The sequence below is a fragment of the Neomonachus schauinslandi genome, chromosome 2, assembly GCF_002201575.2.
Source record: "Neomonachus schauinslandi chromosome 2, ASM220157v2, whole genome shotgun sequence".
Taxonomy (NCBI): domain Eukaryota; kingdom Metazoa; phylum Chordata; class Mammalia; order Carnivora; family Phocidae; genus Neomonachus; species Neomonachus schauinslandi.
In genome coordinates this window covers 35,013,176-35,040,865 of record NC_058404.1, presented here as the reverse complement: position 1 = coordinate 35,040,865, position 27,690 = coordinate 35,013,176, and the positions used below count along the sequence as shown (strand labels likewise).

At 38.8% G+C, this 27,690-nt stretch overlaps 1 protein-coding gene and 1 pseudogene across 2 annotated transcripts; one reads left to right on the top strand and one right to left on the bottom strand.

Annotated features, from left to right (window-relative positions):
* Nucleotides 1-773: 773 nt before the first annotated feature.
* DDHD2 (DDHD domain containing 2) lies at nt 774-26,365 on the bottom strand. 2 transcript variants are annotated; one of them, XM_044912061.1, is made up of 17 exons: nt 26,351-26,365; nt 24,469-24,696; nt 23,317-23,507; nt 22,632-22,721; nt 21,970-22,090; nt 19,592-19,681; nt 18,322-18,457; nt 15,753-15,961; nt 15,416-15,483; nt 14,889-15,011; nt 13,641-13,736; nt 12,227-12,355; nt 11,960-12,115; nt 11,601-11,703; nt 11,291-11,461; nt 10,451-10,613; nt 774-1,056 (listed from the first exon to the last, which is right to left on the bottom strand). In XM_044912061.1, the coding sequence occupies exons 2-17, from the start codon at nt 24,686-24,688 to the stop codon at nt 975-977; spliced, it is 2,148 nt and encodes a 715-aa protein (XP_044767996.1). In that variant the 5' UTR covers nt 24,689-24,696; nt 26,351-26,365; the 3' UTR covers nt 774-974. The 2 variants fall into 2 exon arrangements, with proteins under 2 accessions (XP_044767996.1, XP_021537195.1); XM_021681520.2 differs by lacking the exons at nt 774-1,056; nt 10,451-10,613; nt 11,291-11,461; ... (6 more) ...; nt 18,322-18,457; nt 26,351-26,365 and having other exon boundaries at nt 15,938-15,961; nt 24,469-24,688.
* Nucleotides 6,979-7,435, top strand: LOC110573125 (annotated as a pseudogene).
* Nucleotides 26,366-27,690: the final 1,325 nt, after the last annotated feature.

Here is a 27,690-nt window from a genome sequence, read left to right as displayed (position 1 = left end):
TCAAGTAATAAGCAATAAAGGATGGCACTTATCATCCGGAATTAAAGATGCAAACAACCCCCACTATGAAGAGTGGCGAGTGCTTCTATAAAGCCAGTGGTAAAAAGTAATAGGGTCTTCCCTTTGTTTTTTCACTCACTTCCGAGATAAGATTATCTTCCAAAGACCCCGGTGGTAAGTAAGTGGCAGGCAACATGCAGGAAATGATGCAGCTGAGGAGAGGGAAACGGCAGCAACAAGCAGGTGCATTTTCTGGGGGAGGATCCTTCAGTGTCCGTCTAGGGAAGAGTGGAACAGAGGTCACGATGCAGTCACAACTGGAAGGCAACCAGCCAGAATGCCGGAGTCTAATGCAAGAACTTTCTAGTTACACATCTAAAAGGTGGAGGAGGGGTGCCTGGGTGGCTCAGCCATTAAGCGTCTGCCTTCGGCTCCGGTCATGATCCCAGGGTCCTGGGATCGAGCCCCACATCGGGCTCCCTGCTCTGTGGGGAGTCTGCTTCTCCTTCTCCCCGACTTGTGCTCGCTAGCTCTCTCTCTGTATCTCTCCAATAAAGAAATAAAATCTTCAAAATAAAAAAAATTAAAAAATAAAAGGCAGAGGAACTTAAATCTCAGGATGGGCTGTTCGTCATTAAGATCGTTACTGGTGCCAATGGTAACTCTTAGATGATCAGAACTAGTTAGATTCTGAGTTCAGATCCTAAAAAATGACAGGTGCTACTGGACCAAGTCACTTGCAAAAACACACACACACGAACTTTCTCTAAATGGGCTATTGCACTTTTCCTTCAGCAATTTTAACCAGAGTCCCTCTAAAAATAATAACCTAGATCTTGGTGACAGGCAACAGAAAAGTACATTTATAAAGAGCTCAAGGCTACACTGTTCCTCATAACATGTTAATATGTAGGAAATATGCTGCATATGTGACATTTAAAAACTTACATTAAGCAGCCACACATGATTCATTTTTACTGTAAAGGCTGATCAAGGAAGATGCCCTGGGTTTGGTAGATTTCTTTGAGGACCAGCAATACTGTATCTTCAGACTCCCTGTAAAGAGGAAAACTTAGGTTGTAAAAAGAAGAAACTAACTTTTATACTAGAGGTTTTATATATACTATCTCATGTAATCTACACAACCACCTTTAAGTTCATTTTTGCAAAAGTTCATTTTACAATGGACTATAAGCCATAAAGAATAATGAAATCTTGCCATTTGCCACAATATGGATGGACCTAGAGGATGCTAAGTGAAGTAAGAGACAAACACCATATGATTTCACTTATATGTGGAATCTAAAAAACAAAACAAATGAACAAAAACCAGACCCGTATATAAAGAGAACAAACGTGGTTGCCAGAAGGGAGAGGGGTGGGGGGATGGGTGAAATAAGTGAGGGGGATTAAGAGGTACGAACTTCCAGTTATAAAATAAATAAGTCACGGAGATGAAAAGTACAGCACAGGGAATACAGTCAGTAATATTGTAATAATGTATAGTGACTACACTTATCATGGTGAGCACTGAGTAATGTAAAGAACTGTCAATTCACTATGCAGTGATTCACCTGAAACTAATATAACATTGTATGTCAACTACAATTAAAAAAAAAAAGTCTAACATTATGTCTGGTAATACAAAAAAACTAGTAGGAAATGACCAACCAAGAACTGTTCCCTTTCCACAGAGCTCATTCTTGGAACAATATGGAAGAGCCATCCAGTTGGTCACCTTAATTTTTTAAATGTTATTCATCTTTTTAAAAAGATAATACAATCATATGGTTCAAAATTCAAGGTATGAAAGAGTGTAATAATGAAGTTTCCCTTCCACCTCTGTTTCTTAACCACCAGTTCCCATCTTCTGACAATCAATGTTATCAACTTCTCATGCATCTTCCAGATATTATTCTGTGTGTGCCCAAGCAATTACTTACATCCAGTTCATAAAGAAATTTGATTATAAAAAAAACAACATCATGAAGGACTGCCTTAAGGACATATAGCTCGAACATTTCTCTAAATCCATGGTTTAACATTTTTTGAATCATGTATCTACTTGAGAATCTAATGAAACCAATGGATTTCTCTCCAGAAAAGATTTTATATATATATTATAATAAAATATATTTTTAATACTTTAGCACACGAGGAACGTAATTTAAATATATATATAAATATTATAAATAAAATTTCATTGGATTCATATGCTTTTTCTATCCCCTAAAAACCCCATACAGACTTAAGGTTAAGAAATTCCTCCTATGCCAGTGAAGGGGCATTAGCTAAACCAGATGTTAAAATGGTGTGATCCTGGTGCGTAAATAAACAGATCAACAGAAAAAGAGAGGAAGTTCAGAAATAGTCCTAAATCTATATAGGAATTTAATAAAGTGAGACTCTCAAACCAGACTCATATACAGAGAACAAACGGTGTTGTGACAAATGGATAGCCATATGGAAAATGACCTGAACCAATCTATACCTGTTACTAGAATAAATCCAAAGTGAATCAAACATTCACATGTAAAAATGAAACCATAAAATATCAGAATAAACTGTGGTAAGGAATTCTTCGGAGGATAAGGAAGATGTAAGTATGACACATATTCTAGAAACCAAAAAGGAAAAATCAACAAATATGAATCAATCTTTTCTACTTAGCAAAAACCAATGTTTGCAATGTCAAAGACAAACTGGGGAAAAGGCATTTGCAACTCATCACAGACAATCAACAACAACAAAAAACATTTCAATATAAAAGAGAATAAAGAATATAAATAACTCCCAGAAAAGGAAATAAAAATGGTCCTTAAATATATGTCAAGATGCTCAATCTTACTCATAACTGGAGGAATGCAATTTTTTTTTTTTTAAATAAAAGGCAAAAGATTGATCTGAAGAGAAAAAGGAGCATACGAGGAATGTAATTTAAAAACTATAGCGTGGGGCACCTGGGTGGCTCAGTCAGCTGGGCGTCTGCTTTCGGCTCAGGTCATGATCCAGGGTCCTGGGATCGAGCCCCACATTGGGCTCCCTGCTTGGCAGGTTGCCTGCTTCTCCCTCTCCCTCTTCTCCTTCCCCCTGCTCACGTGTTCATGTGATCTCTCATGAATAAATAAGCAAAATTAAAAAAAAAAACAAAACACTACAGCATGCAAAATACATACACTGAAAACTACAAAACATTGCTGAGGGAAATTAAAGACCAAAATACACTTAGAGATACTGTGTTTGTGGCTCAGAAGACTCTATTATTCAGATGTCAATTCTCCCCAAATTGATCTGTAGATAAAATATTTGCGATCACAATCAAAATCTCAGAAAGCTTTTCGGTTGACATTAACAAGCTCAATCTAAAACGTGGAAATGCAAAGAACCAACAATAGCTAAAATAATTTTAAAGAAGAATAAAGTTGGATGACTCACAATACCTGATTTCAAGACTTATTCTGAAGCTACAGTAATCAAGACTGTTTTACTGGCATAAAGAGAAATCGACCAATGGAACAAAATAGACCTAAGACAATTCAATGATTTCTCCATCTGAATAAACTTTTCAACAAATGTTGCTACAACAACTAGATAGCCACATGCAAACCAATGAACTTCAATCCTTACCTCACACCATATTAAAAAATTAACGAAAATGGATCACAGACCTAAATATAAAAGCTAAAATGATATAATTTCTAGAATACAGGTAATATTTTAATGGCTTTGGGCTTGGCAAAGATATCTTAAATATGTTAAAAAGGCACAAATGTCAATAAATTGGACTACATCAAAGTCAAAAACTTTTGCTCTTCAAAACATTCTGCTGGAAAAACGAAAAACCATATTTTGAGGAAAAAACATGTATCTGAAAAGGACTTGTAACTATAATATAGAAAGAATTCTGGCAACTATTTAATAAGATAATCTATTATTTTTTAAAAGGCAAAAGATTTGAACAGACAGTTCACCAAAGAAGGTGTATAGATGGCGGGGCGCCTGGGTGGCTCAGTCGGTTAAGTGTCCCACTCTTGGTTTTGGCTCAGGTCATGATCTCAGGGTCATGAGATCAAGCCCTGCATTGGGCTCTGTGCTCAGCAGAGTCTGCTTGAGATTCTCTCTGTCCTCTCCCTCTGCTCCTCCACCCCTCCCCCCGGCTTGCACACACTCTAAATAAATAAATGAATGAATGAATAAAATCTTAAAAAAGGGGGGGGTGCCCAGGTGGCTCAGTCGGCTAAGCGTCTTACTCTTGGTTTTGGCTCAGGTCGTGATCTCAGGGTCATGAGACCGAGCCCCTGTCAGGGTCAGCGGGTCTGCTTGAGATTCTCTTCCTCTCCGTCTGCCTCTCCTCTGCTCTCTTTCTCAAATACATCACTCTTTAAGAAAAAAAGGGGGGGGGGGCGCCTGGGTGGCTCAGTTGTTAAGCGCTTGCCTTCAGCTCAGGTCATGATCCCAGGGTCCTGGGATCAAGCCCCGCACTGGGCTCCCTGCTCAGCCAGGAGCCTGCTTCTCCCTCTCCCGCTCCCCCTGCTTGTGTTCCCTCTCTAGCTGTCTCTCTCTCTGTCAAATAAATAAATCTTCAAAAAAAAATAATAATAAATAATAAAAAAATTTAAAAAAAAGATTTCATCAAACTCAACACCCAAGGAACAAATAATCCAATCAAGAAATGGGCAGAAGACACGAACAGACATTTCTGCAAAGAAGACATCCAAATGACCAACAGACACATGAAAAAGTGCTCAACATCACTAGCCATCAGGGAAATTCAAATCAAAACCACAATGAGATATGACCTCACACCAGTCATAATGCCTAAAATTAACAAGTCAGGAAACGACAGATGTTGGCGAGGATGCAGAGAAAGGGGAATCCTCCTACACTGTTGGTGGGAATGCAAGCTGGTGCAGCCATTCTGGAAAATAGTATGGAGGTTCATCAAAAAGTTGAAAATAGAGCTACCCTATGACCCAGCAATTACACTACTGGGTATTTACCCTAAAGATACAAATGTAGTGGGGTGCCTGGGTGGCTCAGTTGGTTAAGCGGCTGCCTTAGGCTCGGATCATGATCCTGGGGTCCTGGGATCGAGCCCCGTGTCCAGCTTCCTGCTCGGCTCGGAACCTGCTTCTCCATCTCCCTCTGCCTACTTGTGCTCTCTCTCTGTCAAATAAATTAATAAAGTCTTTTAAAAAAAAAAGATAGAAATGTAATGATCCGAAGGGGTACGTGCAGCACCCCAATGTTTATAGCAGCAATGTCCACAATAGCCAAACTATGGAAAAAGCCCAGATGTCCATCGACAGATAAATGGATAAAAAAAATGTGATGTGTATATATATATATATATATGTATGTATATATATATATACACAATGCAGTATTATGCAGCCATCAAAAAAATGAAATCTTGCCATTTACAACAACGTGGATGGAACTAGAGGGTGTTATGCTAAGCAAAATAAGAAAGACAATTGTCATATGATCTCACTGATACGAGGAATTTAAGAAACAAGTCAGAGGATCATAGGGGAAGAGAGGAAAAAATGAAACAAGATGAAACCAGAGAGGGAGACAAACCACAAGAGACTCTTAATCTCAGGAAACAAACTGAGGGTTGCTGGAGTGGACAGGGGTGGGAGGGATGGGGTGGCTGGGTGATGGACGCTGGGGAGGTGTATCAGTTGTGGTAAGCGCTGTGTATTGTGTGGGACTGATGAATCACAGACCTGTACCCCTGAAACAAATAATACATTATATGTTAATAAAAAAAGTAATCTAAAAATGAAAAAAAATATTTCCACAAAAATATATGGAACGTGGAAAATCATTATATGGAACACCTGAAACTAATATGACACTGTATGTTAATTAAACTTGAATTTTAAAAAATAAAAATTTTAAAAATAAAAAAATAAATTAAAAAGAATTTTTAAAAACTATGCTGGAAAAGCTGTGGGGAAACAAGACACTCCCATACATTCCTGGTGGGAGTACAAAAAGGTACAACTTCTATTTGGCAATAATTATCAAATATTACAAATCCATGTATTCTTTATGCCAGCAATTCCAATTCTGAGTATTTACAGATACACTCATGAATAGGTAAAATATGAACAAGGTGTATAAAGAGCAAGAGGACAGAAATCTAAAGTAACCCATTAGTACAGGACTAGTTAAAGAAATTATGGTACATTGATACAGAATACTAAAGCTATAAAAGAATGAACTCTTTATATACAACAAGCAAAAAACTCCAAGACTTGCTAGTAGAAAAAGCAAGTTACAGAACAATGCCTATAATATGATACTATCTATACTTGTTAAAAGAGAGAAATAATATATTCACACACTCACACCTGTGTTATGTATGCATAAAATAGACCTCTAGAAAAAATTTCAAGAAATGCATGTTACTTGCATATGGAGAAGGTAGTTAGCAGGGAACAAAATGGAAGAGAGGCTTTCATTATTTGTCTTTCTTTGCATGGTGAACCATATGAATGTACTGCACACTCAGAAATCTCTAAAGAATGCCTTCTAGTGTTTTTAAGATTTTATTTGTTAGAGAGAGAGCGACAGAGCACAAGCAGGGGGAGCGGCAGGCGGAGGGAAAGCAGACTCCTCGCTAAGCGGGGAGCCAGATGCAGCACTTGATCCCAGGACCCTGGGATCATAACCTGAGCCAAAGGCAGGCACTTAATCAACTGAGCCACCCAGGTGCCCCTAAAGAATGCCTTTTTCACAAGGATGTGGAGAAAGGGGAACCCTCCTGGACTGTTGGTAGGTATGCAAACTGGTGCAGCCACTCTGGAAAACAGTATGGAATTCCTCAAAAAGTTAAAACTAGAACTACCCTAAGATGAAGACCATCTTTGAAGCTGTCCCTGAGTTTAGGACTAAGAGAACACAGCAGCCCAAAAAGCCAGGAATGGAGACTGATGCTGCGGGATGAAGGGGTTCATCATGTTCATCATGGCAGATGACCTAAAGCAATTCCTGTATAAAAAATTACCCACTGTCCACAGACCTGTACCTCTGAAACAAATAGTGTGTTATATGTTAATAAAAAGAAAATAAAAACCACAATGAAAAAAAAATTGCCCAGTGTTGAAGGGCTCCATGCTATTGTTGGGTCACACAGAACACCTGTTATTAAAGCGGCAATGACAGTGCTCCAGAGCATGCTTTCCGACTTGGTTTCTTATCTACTTTTGCCTTTGCAACAAACCAGTGGAGCAAACTTGGACTTTCAAAAAATAAGAGTATCATCTGTTACTATAATACCTACCACGTCATTCAATCCAATCATTTACCTCTGGTGGTGAGTTTCATAGCCAGCAGTAATGCCGGTACAGGACTCACTGTCAGACTAGAAAAGGAACTCGCTCCGTTATTTGAAGAACTGAGACAAGTTGTGGAAGTTCCTTAATCTGGCAGTGGTGTTGATGTACACCTTATTTTCATTACAGTGAAACAATATCAATCCAGCAATCTTGAGACCACAAAAATACTTGTATCCACCTACTCCAGAAAGGGCCTCTTTTCCCACTTTATACCAAAGAGTCTATAGATATAAGTTATGGACAGATTGTTATTTTTTCTTATGTGGAGTCTTTTCTTATTTAGTGAGATCTGGGGATACCACAGAAATGGTTCAATACATCACAGCTCCCATGAAGTTAGTCCAGTCACCAAATATGCATGAGATTCTATTCAGTGGGACAGAATCAAAATGGTACTTTGATCCACTTGAGCCATTAAGTGCTCCCTATTATATAAAACGCCCAGTCCTGCAGAATGAAGCAGACCCTTTTTATTGTGAATGAGGACGTATTTTTCTTTATATTGTTTTATTTCTTTGCACTGAGTGTGAAGAAAAGAAAATGGCTTAGTAAAAGTAATAAAATCAGTATAATCACTAAAAAAAAAAAAAAAAACTACCCTACGATCTAGCAATTGCACTACTAATTATTTACCCAAAGAATACAAAAACACTAATTCAGGGGCACCTGGGTGGCTTAGTTAAGCACCTGACTCCTGGTTTCTGCTCAGGTCATGATCTCATAGTTGTGAGATCGAGCCCTGTGCCGGCCCAAGCTAGGCGTGGAGCCTGCTTAAGATTCTCTCCCTCTGCTTCTCTTCTGCACCTCCCCCTCACCATTCTCCTCACCCCCATGCACGTTCTCTAAAAAAAAAAAAAAAAAACCATTAATTCAAAGGGATACATGTACCCTGATTTTTTTTTAAGATTTATTTGAGAGAGCGAGGAAGTAGCGGGAGGAGGGGGAGAGGGAGGGAGAGTCTCAAGAAGACTCTGCACTGTGCACAGAACCCAACGTGGGGCTCAATCCCACCACCCCGAGATCACAACTGGAACCAAAACCAAGAACTGGGCGCTCAACTGACCGCGCCACCCTGGACCCCTGGACCCCAATGTTTATAGCAGCATTATCAACAATAGACAAATTATGGAAACAGCCCAAGTGTCCATCAATAAATGAATGGATAGAGAAGAGGTGGTATACATACATAATATAATACTACTCAGCCATAAAAAAGAATGAAGTCTTGCCATTTGCAATGACATGGATGGAGCTAGAGAGTATTATTATGCCAAGTGAAGTAAGTCAGACAAAGACACATACTGTATGATTTCACTCATATGTGGAATTTAAGAAATAAAACAAACGAGCAAAGAAAAAAAAAGAGAGGCAAACCAAGAAACAGACTCTTGAGAACAAACTGATGGTTACCAGAGGGGTGGTAGATGAGGGGAAGAGTTAAATAGGTGATGGGGATTAAGGAGTGTACTTGTGATGAGCACCAGGTGTGTGGAAGTGCTAAATCACTATATTGTACATCTGAAACTAATATTACACTGTATGTTACCTGGAATTTAAATAAAAACTTTTAAAAAATGGGGCACCTGGATGGTTCAGTCGGTTAAGCGTCTGCCTTCAGCTCAGGTCATGATCCCAGGGTTCTGGGATTGAGCCCCAATCCTGGGATTGTCCTGGGATCCAGCCCTGTGTAGGGCTCCCTGCTTAGCAGGGAGTCTGCTTCTCCCTCTCTCTCTCCACCCCTCCCCCCTGCTCGTGCTCTCCTGCTCTCTCTCTCAAATGAATAAATAAAAAAATCTTTAAAAAAACAAAATATCATAAAAACTAAAAAAAATAAAGAATCATAATTTAAGGGGTGCCTGGGTGGCTCACTCGGTTAAGTGTCTGTCTTCGGCTCAGGTCATGATCCCAGGATCCTGGGAATGATTCCCGCATTGGGCTCCTTGCTCAGCGAGGAGTCTGCTTCTCCCTCTGCCTGCTGTTCCCCCTGCGTGTGCTCTCTAACAAATAAATAAATAAAATCTTAAAAAAAAAAAAGACCTAAAAGCATGCATTTTTGAATCCTTATCCCCTACCCATCTTATTTTCCTAGCTATATTTTCCTTTAGCTTAAATTTCTTTGGTGATTAAGTTCTTTTCTGTTATAATGTATGAATTTCAATAAGCATTATTAATCCATTCTACAATCCATCAGATAATTATATTTAATAATGATTAATTCTGTTGAATAAGTTGTGGGGATCTAATGTACAACATGGTACTATAGTTAATAATACTGTATCATATACTTGGAAGTTGCTAAGAGAGTAATTCTTAAATGTTCTCATCAAACACACACACACACACACAAGGTAATTATGTGAGGTCATGGAGGTGTTAATCATTTCATAATATATACATGTATCAAATCTTGTTGAACATCTTATACAATGTGTCAATTATATCTCAATAAATCTGGAAAAAACATTTAAACATTAAAAATGTAAACATTAAAACAAAATGAAAATAATAAATTCTGATCTAGCTACTGTCAATACTTTCAGATGAGTTTAAAATACTTTCAGCAACAGTAACATTAATATGTACCCATCCTGTCCCCCGCCAATGACCAAAGGACACCACTTTTAAAACTAAGCTAGCCAGGGGCGCCTGGGTGGCTCAGATGGTTCAGCGTCTGCCTTCAGCTCAGGTCATGATCTCAGAGTCCTGGGATCGAGCCATAAGTCGGGGGGGGGGTCTCAGCGGGGAGTCTGCTTCTCCCTCTCCCTCTCTCCCTGCTTGTGCGCTCTCTCTCTCTCTCTCTCTCAAATGAATAAATCTTAAAAAATAAAATAAAATAAAACTAAGCTAGCTGAACTCATGGTTGCTGGCATCATTAGCCCATGCTCTACCCAACTGCAAAGTAAAACAACAATGTGTTTAAACCAGATTTCTTTAAATGACATAATTTTGTTATTTTTTAACTGTCTAAATGAGAAATCACTCTAATCCCAAATGTACACTAGCCTATCCTCCCTTTTCTACATCTATCAAATAGCTGTGCAACAATCAGACCAAAAAAAAAAAAAAAACCCCACCAAGAAACAAAAACAAACATCACTTACCAGTAGCATAGATGGCTTTGTAAAGCAAATAAATATTCGTTAAAACTTTCAATGGGCTTCTCTTGTAGCACATAGTCAATGCGCTGGCCTCCATTCAGCATTCCCACATTGATGGGTGGGACTTCTTCTTTAACTGCCACAGGGGTCTCTTCTGTGTTAACATCTGGACATAGAAGAACCATAACAACAATCTAAAAGCTTCCAGCCCTCCAAGATTGTCCTTACTTCCCCTCAGACTAACCAAGTTTACAGTAGGATGAGGTACTCTCTGCTCAGAAAGCTTTCTGTACCTTCTTCCTCTCAAGCCCCTTAAAGCTTCTCCTCAAGTCACACTGATTTTGTTCAATCCCATTTTTTCTTTCCTCTACCTCTGATAGCCAATTCATTTGCCTCTGGTTTATAAACTAAATATAAGGAGGGACAGAAATCGTTAGGCAGTTGAAAATTAAAGCAAAAAGAATGCAACATTAATTGTGAAATTAAGAGGAGCATATACTAGCTAGTGCCCAGCCAGGCAAATAAAACAGACCAATGAACACACAGACATTGCCCTAGTAAAGCAAGGTGCTTCATAGAGGCTCCTAACACAACCCCAAGAGTTCCCAAGTGAGGGTTATCTTTTAAAGCCTCTTTATCAGGTATTCAGCTTCTCTTGACATTTTTCCTCACAAATAATGTTTTTCCATAATTTGTGACTATTAGATAATAGAAAAGACTAGCAGAGCTGAAGGCCCATTAGGGCTCATTGTATTGGTCCTATACCATGAATAAGAAATGTACACCATGGAGTTACTCTTATCTGACCTAATGTAGGATATCAAAGTATACAGTATCACTGACCACTCAGCTTCTCTGAACTTGATTCAGATTCTGCTTCAGTTTCTTCTGTAGTTTCTGAAGCCTGTAAGGCAGGGTATGGAGCTCTGGTGAAAGACTTCCAGGCCATCCGAAGTGAACCTAGCAAGTTGTTCTTAAGGTCCATACTCATCCTGGTCAAGCCCTCTCTCAATTCTGAAACATATTTGAATAAAGAACATTACATGGTTTACAAAGAGTTTAGGGTCCAACACAGTTAAACAAAGTGAATGAGGTCCAGTCAGTTTGCAATGACCAGACAGTATAGAATTACAAGTTCTGTATTCAGATTTACCTAAGTGCATTCGCTTCCTGCCTTTATGATGTGGGATCAGCATTGGCTCAAATTCCACTCCTGGGACCACCATCGGTTCAATCCTATAGGCCACAGGATCAAACTACACGGGAAAAATAATAGCTACAGATACCTCTGCTGAAGAAAGACAGTCTTAAAACTGTGTATCAGGCAAAATAAGCTCATAAAAAAACAAACAGTTGTTTTGCTCCATCACTTTCAGATTCACACTACTAAAAAGTGTCTCATTACCACAAAATAGTATAGAAAAAAGCAAATCAACACAATAGAAAATTATATGCTCTTCATCAATAAGCTCTAATATTCAGGTAAAAACACAAGAGCTGCCCAATGCTTACAGGGTGATAGATATTGAAGAAACCTTTGCATGTTGGAAATTTATAGTTGGGATCGATTCTTTTTAGTCCTCGGACAGTAAGGAACATTCCAATGGGAGATCCAAAGGCAAAGAATATTTCTGGTTTGTAGATGAGCCGGGGGTATTTTACAGACACCTGGAAAGAGGATATAAAAGTACCTCTCACTGGTAACAAAAGTGACATCTGTTCCTACCATACCAATGGCAGGCAATAAAATGACTCAAGAGAATTAATTAGTATTGTTACCTGCCCAATACCAACATCCAGATAGTCACCATTTCCAGTGGCGTCGGTTTTACTGCAGAAGCCTGATTCTTTGGGGATGTCAGATATAGTCACCCCTGAAGCTGGCTGCAGGGTTGGTCTATTAATACCCTAAAGAATAAAATAATTCTGTGGAGCTGTTATGTTGTAAAAATATCCAAAGAATTATACAGTTTTTCACTGATTTGAAAGAATACTTAGGAAAGTTTTGAATAATTCTAGGAAGAGTCTCAGAAAACAAGATAAAGCTGATGAAAACAAAAGTTGTCTTAAGTGATGAACTGACATCCCTACATTCTCTAAATCAATGAAAGCTGTACAGAGCTATCTGGGTGGCAGTTGAAACTTTAGGCGACCATTATGAGAAAAACAACAGCAGAGCATGATGAAGAGGAATGCCGAGGGCTGCTAAGGGGTTCAATGAAGCACAATGCCCTTTTAAGGAGTAGAATGTCTCTGTGGGTATAGAAAATGATACAGATACTAGGCCAAGAACTGGACCTTAAATAAGAACTAAACAATCTGCTACAAAATTGAAAAATAACTACTAAGATATGGAAAGGAATTTAGTGGCCGAAAAAACTGAACGTAAAAGTACTATTACAACATGGATAAACCTCAAGTTCATTATTCTAAAGTAAAAGAAGCCAGTCACAAAAAGCCACATACTGTATAATTCCATTTAGAGGAAATGTCCAGAACAACAAAATCCGTAACGACAGAAAACAGACCAGTGGTTCACAGGAGGGAGGAATGGGGAGTGACTGCTAATGGGTACGGGGTTTCTTTTTAGGATGATGTAAATGTTCTCAAATTAGATAGTGGTAATCGTGACACAACTCTGTGAATACACTAAAAACGACTGAATTGTATACTTTAAAAGGGTGAATTTTATGGTATGTGATATGAATTATATTTCAATAAAGCGGTTATGAAACCCCCCCTCAAAAAAAAAGGGAAAAAAATGGAATGGTGGAAAGACTCCAGGGGAGACAAGACTTCTGAAGCTAATAACATTTTTTAAGGATATCAATTAAGAAAATGTGTTTGGGGCGCCTGGGTGGCCCAGTCGTTAAGCATCTGCCTTTGGCTCAGGTCATGATCCCAGGGTCCTGGGATCGAGCCCCTCATCAGGCTCCCTGCTCCACGGGAAGCCTGCTTCTCCCTCTCCCCCTCCCCCTGCTTGTGCTCCTGCTCTCGCTTGCTCTCTGTCAAATAAATAAATAAAATCTTAAAAAAAAAAAAAAAGGAAAAAGAAAGAAAATGTGTTTAATTTCTAAAAGGAGAGCCAAAGATCAGTTAACAAAATTGCTTAGCTGCCTAAACACCTCACAAAGCACAAGGATACAAGGATGTCAAAAACCATTTAATCCTACAAGCCATATTAAGCACATACCGTTGAATTTTTTCTGGTCCTAAAGTAGTTTAATATCTTCTTTCTTGGTCCTAAGGGAATTCCCATTTCCTGAAGATCTCTGTCAGTACATAAAGCCTAGGCACAGAAAATCAAATATCCTTATTTCTAGGCAAAATAAAATGAATTAAGTGTCCTGTTCTCTGAGAGGAATAAGACCTAAGTACTATTGTTCTTTGCTTTACATTAATAGGGCTCCCTAGTGGTACAACATCATTAATAATTTTGAGAAGAGTACTTTATTCATAAAAGCCTAAAGAAGAATAAAAAGTACCAATACTATAGTATCAATGCTACAGTAATACAGATGACATTGTATTTTATATATATATATATATATATATATAATATATACCCTACAGAAGTGGGTATCTACCTGCATGACACAAAAACATTCCTTGATTTCCATGCTGACTTAGATGCCACATTCCTGAGAAAGATTATATCCCTACTCATGGACATAAGCAGTAAGAACATACAGCAAACACTGAGCATGAAACAAACTAACAATCAAGATCTCAGCTTAAGTGCCACTCACCTGATTAGGTTAAGGCTTCCTTCACCCTCCCAGACTACATTAGTCTTACTATACGTTCTTAATACTATTGTGTACTTTTCCAACTTAGAACTTACCACAACTGTAATGAATTATATTTGATTATTAATATGTGTCTTCCCCACTAAGCCATAAACATAATGATGTTTATGTTTATATAACATGTTTATGGTTTACATGTCTTACTGACCACTCTCATTCTAGTACTTGGTAGAATATGCCTGATCATATAAAGCATTCACTAAATACCTATTAAATGAATGAATGTATTGCAAGCCTGAAAAAAAAGCACAAAAAAGGTGGCGGAAAAACCAAAAACAAATAAGTAAGCAAATATCAACAGCAGAGCTCCTGAAGTATAACAGAAAATAAGCCGGAATAATTAGTGGTCCATTTATTCTTACTCTCTTTTCTGAGCTATGTTGTTTTTTAGTCTTTGCTCTATCACTATATGTTTGTCAATATGGTTTCTCTGAACTCTGCTCTCCCACAAAGCAAAGATCACTTTGTAAGATAAAAACACATAGATAATGCTAAAGGACATTACTACTGATAACAGAGTTTTTATGACAAAAGTGCTTCTAAAGGGCAGGCTCTTAATCAGCTGTAAGATGAAGATAAGCATAAAAATACTAAAAATAGTATAGCATAAAGTTTTAAAAGATTATTTTTACCAGAGCTTCCTTATCTACTTTCTCCTTCTCAAAGATATTAAAGAATTCAGAGAGTTGAAGTTTCTTCAAACCTTCCTCTAGTGTCAGTGTGTCCCCTTCATCCATGACAATATTTGGTGCATCCTAAAAATTAAGTTGTAAAGCTCATATTCTCTAAATTCATTTAGATTGTCCTGTATTAGTACTACTAGCAATAAAAATAATGTACTATATAAGAGTTCTATATAAAGATATACTTAGCTTTAAATAAACTGTAATTTGTACAAAATTTAAATTAAGTAGTTAATCTCTAAGTGTTGCAACTTTAGATGAAACAATGTTTTTAAATAAATGATTATCAAAGTGTTTCTTCATCTTCATTAACAAAACATTTATTGAGTTCTTATTATGGAAAGAGTGTTTAAGACATAAAACAATCTAAAATAAAGCCCCTGTCCAGGAAGAACTCACAAAAAAAATAAGTCTAAAATCTAAAAATCTGTCCCAAGAAATAGTACAAGAGAAGTATATCTGTATATCTAAATTACCTTTTCACTGTCCATATCCCCCAAAGATTCTTTCTGATTTGTTAGTATATCAAACAATATTAGCGAACCTAAAATAGAAGAAAGGACAATTTCTAAGTATTGGCACTACATAGCTTTTATACAAAAAGTATTAAGCCAAATACCCATGTAGCAAAATCTATGAAGCAGGAAGTCTTTCTTTCCAATCCACCACCGCCCTTCCAACCCCTTCCAAATTCTTCATCACAGACCAGTTCTAGACCTCTAAATCTGATATGGATAAAAGACATAGTACTTCAAAAACAGGTGTCCTTAATATGTGATAGTGCTCTCTGGTCACACGGAATTAATTTGTTACCTAAACTATGACCGGCAATGGATACACCCCCTTTGAAATCAGGGTTCCTCTGAAGAAAAAGTGTATATATTCGGTTCATTTCAGAAGCAACTGTGTCCACTATAGTCTGACAGTAGGTGGGGCTATTGTAGAAGAAGACATCCAGAATTGTGTCATTGGTAAAGTGCCTTAGGCGGTTAATGCTGGGCAGAGTTATTCGCTGCAGATCTCTGACAAACAAACAAAAAAAAAGGTATTTTAAGCAGAAAACCTAATACATTCCATAACTTCCTCTAAGTTATTACCCAGCTTAGTCTTCAAGCTTAGACTTTGATATTTAAAGATACAAGAGACAAGTATCTATAATAAGAAGTACAAAGGACTCAGACATGTTTAATTACGTCAAAACGATGTGATCAGCACGTCAGTGAGAATCTCTACAAGACAAACACCAGTTTCTTCAATACATAAATTGCAAGGAAATAAGAGATGGAAAGGTAATCAAGAGATTAAGAGAGACTTAACAGACATATCAACAAGGGGCTCCTGGATGGCTCAGTCAGTTAAGCGTCTGCCTTAAGCTAGGTCATGATCCCAGGGTCCTGGGATCGAGCCCTGTGTTGGGCTCCCTGCTCAGTGCGGAGTCTCCTTCTTCCTCTACCTCCTTCTCCCCCTGCTTGTGCTCAATCTCTCTCTCTCTGTCAAATAAATAAATAAAATCTTTAACCTAAATAAATAAATAAAATGTGTGTGTGTGTGTGTATATACGTGTGTGTGTGTATATATATATAAACTACAACATTTACTAGACAATTGGAAATTTGAACACTGTATATTTGCTGATATTAAGAATTTCTTTAGGGGTGCCTCGGTGCTCAGCAGGCAGTCTGCTTGTCCCCTCTCCTTCTGTCCCTCCCCCTGCTCGTGCAAGCTCTCAAATAAATAATCTTTAAAAAAAAAAAAAAGAATTTTTTTAGATGTGATAATGGTGTTATGGTTAATATATTTTAAAAAGTTCTTTCCGATATACAAACAAACATTTATAGATGAAATGATATAGTATCTTAAGATCTGGTTCAAAAATAATATGGTGGCAGGATGGGCAGTAGACAGAGGTTGAAAAATAATGGATAGAGCAGAACTGGCCATGTGTTGAGGCTTGTTTAAACAGCCCTGGGTAATCATAATCTGTACATGAAGATTCCTTATATAAGCTATTTTTTTTTTTTACAAAATTCTCTATAATAAAGGATTTTTTTTTTAAAGATTTTATTTATTTATTTAATTGACGAGAGAGAGAGAGACAGCATGAGAGGGAACACAAGCAGGGGGAGTGGGAGAGGGAGAAGCAGGCTTCTGGCCGAGCAGGGAGCCCGATGCGGGGCTCGATCCCAGGACCCTGGGATCATGACCTGAGCCGAAGGCAGTCACTTAACCAACTGAGCCACCCAGGTGCCCTATATAATAAAGGATTTTTAAAGACAGAAAATACAAGATGATTTTTCTAGAATTCTCAGCATTAAGGTTTTTTGATCACAAGTCAGCTGATAAATGGATCAGCTCCCTTTCTCAATGCAGAATTTCTGAAAGCTAAAAGAAAGTGAGACTGCCAGATGCCAAAGGCAAACAGAACTCATATCTCAAAAAGGAAAACCATGCTGACATTATCCAAATCAACTTCCAGTTAAAGCTTTCTCAAAATACCAGAAAGAGTCCTCAAAGATTCAAGAGCTTCTGTAGTTGAGAGGGCAATCTGCCCTTAGGAACCTCTTAGCATTAGCTCAAACATGAAGAATGTGAACTCCATAACTAGCAACACAATACAACATTTGGCACATGGAATATGCTCAAATCATACAGTATTAAGAACTGAGAGACAGAGAATCAGAAAAGTCATTTTCAAGACCAACATGGAAATACTACTATTTCCTTTATCTTCCAGAAAAGCATTTGCCATTCTACCCTGGAACTATATTAGGAACACACTTCTTTCTGGAGAGCCTATAGCTCTCCAAAATACCCTTAACATAAGGCAACCTTCTCTGACATTACCATAAAACCTACAAACAAAACTGGGTTTGTGACTTAAGAAAGCCATCACTTAAAAGTTATACGAATTATACCTCAAGTTATAAATGCTAATAATTTAATGTTTGGGGATTTCCTTTTTTTTCCCCAACATGGACAAATATTATCTAAACATGATCACAAAAGGAACAAAATACTTTGTACATCTTGAGGTAGGCTGGCTTTGACATCTAAAGATCGAAATGCTTATACGCTATAGGAAGAAAGCAATGTTTGGTTTTAATGCTAAAGAAATAATATAGCTGTAATAGTAGATACTAATGAGCTAATAAAACATACTAGAAGATACACACAGTTCTTTACTCCTAATCAGGCTAGTTAAACCAAGGGATTGGTCAGCATTTAATAATGTATCTCTAAGAAAGACACAGAAGTATAAAAAACTTCTCACTGAACAAATTTCTATATAATCAGCTATAGCACAAACATCCCAACTATATCAATGATCAGAAAACGCATTACAATCTTAGTTAACAACTCAAAGACATAAGGTATTACTCACACATCCACACCAGTAGAATGCAAAGGACTATGCCAGTTGACTGGAAGAAATTCTACCCTCCCAATCTGCTGATTTTCTTGGGCTTTCTTAAAATGTGTCTGTAGCAGGTTCAAGGAAACACTGCGAAAATCGTTAACTGGAAAAGAAATTAACTTATGCATCACCAGGGAAGCAATGAATTCACAGAATAAGGATGCAATAGATCATGTAATTATACTCTCTCCATTTGCTTAGAACACATATTTACTTGAGTCAAAAATAGCAAAGTAGTGTTCAGGAAATATTATTAGTGCACAAAAGCTGTTCCTTTACCACAGAACTTTACTATAAAAAACATTTTATCTAAAGAAAAGCTAACTTCAAAACTTCTGTGTCATGGGAACGATTTCAATTTTTTAAAAAAGGAAAAAATCACAGGACTGTGTCAATTGGCCTTACAGTTAGATTCCTAACTTTCTGGTTCTTACAAACAACCAGTAACCAATATTTTAGATTAAAAAAAAAAACAACTGCTATTTGAAATTCATACTGCATCAGTCTCTTAACCTTCCAGAAGGTTTACGCTTAGAAGCATTACCCAGTAGGAGAAGATTCCCAAGTCGGTACATACTCTGAATATGTACAATTAAGTTTTAGAGCACACTACCTTTCAAAATCAAGTTATACTAATGACCTAAATATTCTAAGTAGAATATCAAGAGCTTTACCACACTAATGAATTACAAAAATGATTGTTGGTTCTGTTATTCATTTAAACTATATCATTGGGGCACCTGGGTGGCTCAGTCGTTAAGCGTCTGCCTTCGGCTCAGGTCATGATCCCAGGGTCCTGGGAATCGAGCCCCACATCGGGCTCCCTGCTCCGCGGGAAGCCTGCATCTCCCTCTCCCACTCCCCCTGCTTGTGTTCCCTCTCTCGCTGTGTCTCTGTCAAATAAATAAATAAAATCTTTAAAAAAATAAATGATAATATCTTTTTGGTTCCCTTTAAATTTGGAATGGTTAGAAAGAGGACCATCACATTCATAAAACAATTTTATAAGGATTAAGGGCTTGTTCATTCAAGAATTATTAGTTAAGAGTATAAACTATTAGCCTAAGGAATTTACTAGTACTTTAGGTCTAAGTTAAGAAGCTTTACTACCTTGGCCACCTGTCTTTATCTCTCCAAATCTTATTATGCAGATAAGACAAAAGACTAAAAACAACAGCTTACAGGAGCACTAATATTCCCCTTAAATGATTTAATCTTACATGCTTTGCAAACCTACCACACTGTACAATGCTTCGAAAGCGGAGATCACAAGCTGGTCCAATCCCATGGACTACAAAAACCAAGTGATCTATTTGTAAAGGTTCTCCTGTAAATGAAATTAAAAAGAAAAATTATTTCATATAACTAGTCTTATATTCTGTTTATAGTCAAATATTCACAAAGAATAGGCTATAAAGATGGGTAAATTAAAATAGAAGATCATTTTCTTTAAGAATTTATTTATTTATTTATTTGAGAAGTGGGGAGAGGGGCAGAGGGAGAGGGACAAGCAGACTCTACACTCAGCAGAGGCTCAATCCCACAACCCAGAGATCATGACCTGAGCCAAAATCAAGAGTCGGTCCCTTGGGCACCTGGGTGGCTCAAGTCGTTAAACGTCTGCCTTCAGCTCGGGTCATGATCCCAGGGTCCTGGGATCGAGCCCCGCATCAAGCCCCCTGCTTGGTGGGAAGCCTGCTTCTCCCTTTCCCACTCTCCCTGCTTGTGTTCCCTCTCTCTGTCAAATAAATAAATAAAACCTTTAAAAAAAAAAAAAAAAGTCGGTCCCTTAACCAACTGAGCCATTCAGGCTCCCCAAGCAAATCATTTATTTATTTATTTATTTTAAAGATTTTATTTATTTATTTGACAGAGAGAGAGACAGTGAGAGTGGGAACACAAGCAGGGGGAGTGGGAGAGGGAGAAGCAGGCTTCCCGCGGAGCAGGGAGCCCGATGTGGGGCTCGATTCCCAGGACCCTGGGATCATGACCTGAGCCGAAGGCAGATGCTTAACGACTGAGCCACCCAAGTGCCCCCAAGCAGATCATTTAAAGGACACAAAACAGTCCTTTATTTTACTTAGTAAAAATACAGTGATTTTACTGTGTTTCTAATTTATCTTGACATAAATCTGTAAAAAATTTTTTCAGGCTTTAAACTTTTTATTTTGAAATAACTGCAACCTTACAGAAAACATGAAAGAATAGTATAGACACTCTTATATACTTTTTATAGATTCAAAACTTTAATCTTACATTTGCTTTATTATTCTCTATGTGTATGTGTTTATACATATTTATTTTTCTGAACCATTTGGAAGCAGGTTGCATATATTATCAGACTGCACACATCATACCTCTTTAAATACTTAACCCTTTAAATACTTTAATATGTATTTCCTAAGAATATTTTCTTAAATAACCACAGTTATCAAATTCAGGCAACATAACATTGGTAGGATACTTCTACCTAATATTCCATTTTTATCAATTATACTAATAATGTATGGTGTGTATATAAACCCTAAATTTTTAAACTCATCTTTTTAGTTTTTATTTTTTTTAAGTTTTTATTTAAGTAATCTCTACACCCAACATTGGGCTCGAACTTACAACCCTGAGATCAAGAGTCATATACTCCTCTGACTGAGCCAGCCAGGTGTCCCCAAACTCATCTTTTTAAATTATAGTAAGTCTAAGACTTACAAGTGTAGTAAGTCTAAGACAAGCCATCTCCTCTCAGAGATAAAAGGAATTTTATAATCCAGTTAAACATATTACAAAACCAACCATAAATGGCCCTAGCTAGATAGCAATGGATAACCATCAAAGTTCTACTGAAGAAGCTTTTCTTAGTTCACAATCTTCAAGAACAGGAGTTACCAGAAATTAATTTTTAATCAAACAGGTGGAATCACACTTCTTAAAATTAGAACTACATCAGTTCATTTGTACCAAGTGACTTCTTGATTAGTACTGCCAAATTTTACCTATTCCACAATATATATACTTAGCAACTTTAAAACAGATTTTTTTCTTTTTTTTTTTTAAAGATTTTATTTATTTATTTGACAGAGAGAGAGATAGTTAGAGAGGGAACACAAGCAGGGGGAGCGGGAGAGGGAGAAGCAGGCCTCCCGCAGAGCAGGGAGCCCAATGTGGGACTCGATCCCAGGACCCTGGGATCATGACCTGAGCCGAAGGCAGACGCTTAACGACAGAGCCACCCAGGCGCCCTAAAACAGATTTTTATATCTATTAAGATTCTTAGTGGGGCACCTGGATGGTGCAATCGACTAAGTTTCGGCTCAGGTTGTGATGTCAGGGTCATGAGATGGAGTCCCACCTCCAGCTCCGCACTCAGCGCAGAGTCTGCTTGAGACTTCTCTTCCTCTCCCTCTGTCCCTCCCGCTTGTGTGCTCTCTCTCTCTAAAATCAATCAATCAATCAATAAAAAAAAAGATTCTTAGTAGATGAAATGATGCTAATCTTAACTCATAAAAAGCCCATATGACTAAATCATTTTTAAGCCTTGAGGTAATCCAAAACCATAGAAAAAGGGTCATAATTTAAGTCATAAATAAGTATATCAGAAGAAAAAATAAACAACCTTACCACAATGAATGTCAACAGAGATGTTCTCAACCCCTCTCTTCACTGTTCTTGGTCGACCCTGTTCAGTGGGTGTTGAACCCCATTCATCAGACCCTGCAACTGGCTGGTAATGCACCATAAGCTTAAATAGAAAAGATCAGAGCAATAAATATATTCTACATTATAGAAATCTCTATTTATACACGCTGAGGGACAACATGTCTTTCAAAACAGAATACATAGTCAGATCTCAAGTGGAGTTTTGATATGCAACTCTGATGGCTTGAAATGAGAACCCCCTGAAAATACAGTAGGCCAATGTTGTACATGTTAAATACTTTACGACTTTGTCAGTTATACCTCAATAAAGCCAAAAAAAAAAAAAATTAGGCTAACAGATCTTTCAATAATACCCTACACAGGTAAAATATGCCCCCATAATATGTCAGCGATATTCTTAATCTACAGTGGCGTAATTTTCTCTAAGAAAATTCTCTTGTATAAGGTGAAGGAGGTAAAAAAATAGTGGCAGTGGCTACAAGTTTCATAATTGTGAATGCAATGTAAAAATTTCCAAAGGGTATCCTAAATAGAATCCCTGTGAAAAAGAAACCAATTAAGTTCTCCTTAGGAATGCAATTAACCTTTAATCCCACATGAAAGAAAGGCTTAATTTGCTTTACCTTTGGATTGTGTAATATAATAATTTCTCTGTTGGGAGACTCCAGTTTCTTTTTCCACTCATCCAGAGTTACAGCAAGCATGTACGTTTCCTTAAGAGTAAACACATTTCATTAGATTTCTCTAATAGCTTTTCTATTAAAACTGAACTTTTTTTTACAAGAATACTGCTAGATAAACAATAACATAAGAATATCCGACTCCGATTTATCAAATATTTGAAAATGCTTTTAAAATTACAACAGGTAACAGTATAGAACAACAAAAAGTTCACGCCTACTTTTATCATCTAGACTAGGTAAAATCACTGTTCACATTTTGATATACTTCTTCCAATAGTACTAATGTCTACTCCAATTTAAAGAAACCAAATTTCAGACTGTTTCCAGAGCCAGAAAAATAAAAGGCTGAAAAGACCAATCCTGTGGTCATAATTTAAATATTATTAACAATGATCACCATTAGGGAAAAAATTTTAACTTAAAGGCATAACAGTTTACATAGTAATTTAAAATCTGAAAATAAAACTACTTTATCTTGAAACTAACTTGCAAAAGAAATGATATACATGTGATCCAGACAGAACCAAACTCTTTCTAGAAATTTCACAAAAATAAGTCACAAAAAAAGATTATTAAATAAGAGAAGAAAAAAATGAAAATAAGTGAAAAGGAGTCAAAGAAATACCTCTAATACTTGGCTGAAGCTCTCTGAGTAGGGAACATACTTATTATCTTTGTCTCCCTTGTAAAACCAGGTACATCGTCTCACTTCCGATGCTAGTTCATCCCAGTATACAGCATACCGCATTCTCTCCCCCAAATGCACATCATATCTGCCCCCATCAGTGGGGACAACTCTCCCATTACAATCTTTTCCTATCAAGGATTGGAAAGGGGGAAAGAAGTACATATATAAAAATAAATCTCCCAAAATACAATTCTGAGCTATACTCTAAATAATGTTATGAGCATAAGAATGAACATTTTCTACTTGGCTAAACATTAAGCAAAACGGAATTGCATTTTTTCACTACTTCCCAAGCCATCAAAACCATTCTTGGTTTTAATGATACATGAAAAAGATAATACCCCAACACTGTTTTGTTCTTTTTCTGAGAGACAGTCGTGTCCCATTAAAGAAACAAAAGTATATAAGGGTTTTCTGAATTTTTTGCTTGAGGAGCCAAAAAGTAAATTAACAACCATGACCATCATGATGATAAAACAGTTACCAGTGTCATTCTTGTTTCATAAAAGAAGAAAAAACAAGTGACAAGTTAAAGAATTCATTCTTTTGCAATGTGACATGCCCCCATTCTTCATAAACAAAAACTGAAACATATGCTGGAACATAAGAAATATTATTAGAGGGCGCCTGGGTGGCTCAGTTGGTTAAGAAATTGCCTTCAGCTCAGGTCATGATCCTGGAGTCCCGGGATCAAGTCCCGCATCAGGCTCCCTGCTTATCAGGGAGTCTGCTTCTCCCTTTGACCCTCCCCCCTCTCACCCTCTCATGTGCTCTCTCTCTCTCTCATTCTCTCTCACTCAAATAAATACAATCTTTAAAAAAAAAAGAAATATTAGATAACTACGCAGAAATTACAATAAGTACTGTTTTCAAATACAGACCAAATTCTTAAATATTACAAATTGACTGGTTAGTAGTGCAAAACTTCTATTTCTATATAAAAATGCTATAGAAGAGAGAACTGCAAAATATGCTACAGAGAAAACTAGAAAAAAATCTAATATTTTTAATAGCACTCAATATAAGAACTATTATATTAGACTGAGAGAAATAGTCTTAATCTATTAAAAGTCATCATTTTCATCCTACCAGAACCATATGCCTCTTCCAGCTGCTGTGAATCCTCAGAGTTGAAAGGAATCCATGTCTCCTTAGAATCTATTATTTTACAATAAAACCAATAAGGAGAAACTGGCTCATACAAACTGCCAGCATCCATGTCTAGTAGCTCAAAGGAACTACATGAGTTTGGTGACGGGGATGGATCTGACTGGGACAATTGTTCCTGGTGTGATTCTGCTGATGACATTTTGCTCTCTAAAAGACAAGATATAAGAAAACTATCAGGAAAAATCATTTTTCTTCTATTAACAGTGAAATTTCTCTCTCTCCCTCACACACACACACACACATACACAACTGGTCACTTTAAGGTGTCATTTCTGGGAAAAAAAATCTCAAGAAATAACATAAATTAACAGCTGGATTTGAGGGGGAGATTTAAACAAAATGCTCCTTATAGTCAGACCAACCACTTTACACTGATTTCCCAATTTCCCAATTCTCTCAGAAAACTGCATGGCTTTCATATAGACAAACCAGAGGGGCGCCTGGGTGGCTCTGTCAGTTAAGCATCTGCCTTTGGCTCAGGTCATGATCTCAGGGTTGAATGAGCCCCGCATGGCATCGGGCTCCCTGCTCAGCGGGGAGTCTGCTTCTCCCTCTCCCTCTGCTCCTCCCCCTGCTCCTGCTCTCGCTCACTCTCTCTCTCTCTCAAATAAATACAATTTTAAAAATAATAAACTTAAAATAACTTTAAAAAAAGACAAACCTAGAATGAGAAAAAACATATGGTTAAAAACTTGATTGCAACAAAACATCCTACCCCAATTCCCATCTAAGTCTATTGCTAAAGGCACAAAATTTACTCCAACGGTCTTAACACCTAGATTTTAGGCTCCAGGCCCCTATCATTACACACTTACGTGATCACTGGAATCTTAAAATATTGAAAGTAAAATTATTCACTTAAGAACCTGTCACCTTTTTTTTTTTTAAGGTTTTATTTATTTGACAGAGAGAGACACAGCGAGAGAGGGAACACAAGCAGGGGGAGTGGGAGAGGGAGAAGCAGGCTTCCCGCGGAGCAGGGAGCCCGATGCGGGGCTCTATCCCAGGACCCTGGGATCATGACCTGAGCTACCCAGGCGTCCGAAGAACCTGTCCCCTTTTATTGATCCTTGAAGTGTACTTAATTAGCGACTAGGGCACGAATTCTGAAAACACGAACCCTAGTTTGAGCCACTGTGCGCACTCGCGCACCCACTCACACCGTCCAAGTCTCAGGAGAAAAGTAACAAGTGACCTCAAAAGCCTCCTTCTCTCAAAGACGACTCTGACCTATATGGTCCTACCCCTCCAACACTCCGACCACTTGGCAAGGAACACTGCACACACCGATGTGTACTCAACCCGAGGGGAGTGAGCATTGTTGGTATCTCAGCACCGAGCGCAGCCGGATGGCAAACACCTGGCCTCCTCTGAGCGAACGCTCGCCCGGCTTTCGGCCACTTTATCCTTTTTCCTAGCACCAATTTACCTCCGCCACCTTGGCGCGTCCCTCTCCCCCACGACCCTGGGCCTCCTGCCGCCCAGATCTGGGACTTCAGAGCTCGGGGACTTGCCTCCTCCCGCTTCCAGCCCTGCAGAGAGGAGCGGAGCCACCGATGGAACAAGATAATTTCCCGGTGCCTTAGAACGCAGTCCGTACAAAGGGAAGCCTGGACGCTTCACCCGGACCGAGGTCACCCCCACCCCACCGGGGTGGTTCTCCCACCACCTCCCTTCTCTGCCTCAGGCATCGCGTCCTCCTCCGCTCCCGGCATCCCCATCCCGCAGTGCCTCCAACCCGCAGCCCAGTGGGGCCTCCCTCCGCCCAGCCGCCCACCCCAACACGCCACCACGGGCTCACCTGACAGCCCCGCTGCCTTTCACACACTCCTGCCCTCGCTGAGGGGGGCACGACATGTCCCCGGGGCGGCCTTTCCCCCGAGCGCAGGCGGGGCGGGGCGCAGCAGGGCGGAGCCTGCGGCCCCGCCGGACTCGTGCCCAACACTGGGCTCCACTGCGCTCCCAGCGGGCGAGCAGCGGCTCGGGCTACCGACAGCAAAGGTGAGGTGGCGAGGACCGCGGCGTGGAAGCGATGGGTGGGGCAAGGAGGGCCGCAGGACACTGGCAGGAAGTGTCGCGAGAGGTGGAAGGAATCGCGCGAGATGTGGCTCTTTCCTGCGGGCAGGGAGCCGAAGCGCTGGCCGTGCGGGCGGTGCGTGGGGCGTGTCCTCCGCTCTGAGCCGGCGCGCGGAATCTCCGTCTGAGGTCGGAGGTCTTTGAAAGGCAGGGACGGGGGATAAGACATTATAGGTGTAAGGGAGCATTTTGAATTTCAGTGAAAGAAAGCTTCTTCAGAATTAACCAGCCATGCCTCCTCACTTGGTAGACTAGATGGGAAAAGAGGCGTGCTGACCCTGGTACTACTCTGGCTAACTGTACTAAAGGGCCAGGAAAGATGCGGAGAACCCGAGGGAGACGCAGATGCCACGCCCCTAGTGAGCAATTAGACGATAGGGCGCTAGCAGCAGCTTCCAGTTCTGGGTGTGGAGGAAAATGGATACTATTGGCATTTGCAAAGAAGAAAGTTTATCTCTGGGGCTTTGCCCCCTCCCCCTTACATTTCTTAGGATTTCGAGGCTGCCAAAAAGATACGTGTAAAAAAATGTAGAGGTGAGCTTCACCAGATTTAAAAGCTGCACGAGAGGTTGGAAACGAGATATTTTTGTCCAAACACGATGACATAATTGAGGTGAAAAGTTTAAATGAATTTCCCACAGTCATGAAGCTAATGGCCCTGCCCTGCTCTCCTGAGTATTTAGTTTTCTGGAAGACCTCAGCTCCTTTGAGTATTCAGTAAGACGCTTGCCTATATTCTAACTAGTTTATAGGGCAAGGATTTAGGGATGTTTTTCAGTTTCGTTATTTCTTCAGAAACCGAGAAAAAAATTTTTATAACACATGAATTCTCTTACAGGTTAACAGCCACACACAAATATCCACAAGTTTACTTACACTTTCTGAAACTTACAACACCTAAAAAGCTTCCGCTCTCCAGGGAGGGGGTAAGGAATGCCAGAGTTGTCCCATTCTCTAGAATCTTGTCAGATGACTAGCTAATATCATAGAGTAACAGGAGCTAGCATTTACTGAGCTCTTACTACTTCTAGGTAGGCTTGTAAGCATTTTACAAGTGTAATCCCA

Bases quoted from the DNA above. Each gene is read 5' to 3' on its own strand.
- DDHD2 (XM_044912061.1), bottom strand. From the start codon at position 24,688: ATGTCATCAGCAGAATCACACCAGGAACAATTGTCCCAGTCAGATCCA. The intron at 15,484-15,752 runs GTAACAAATTAA...CTTCTATTTTAG, and splicing joins CATTGCCGGTCATAGTTTAG to GTTCGCTAATATTGTTTGAT. The intron at 12,356-13,640 runs GTATGTGCTTAA...TTTATTCTTTAG, and splicing joins GGACCAGAAAAAATTCAACG to GGTATTAATAGACCAACCCT.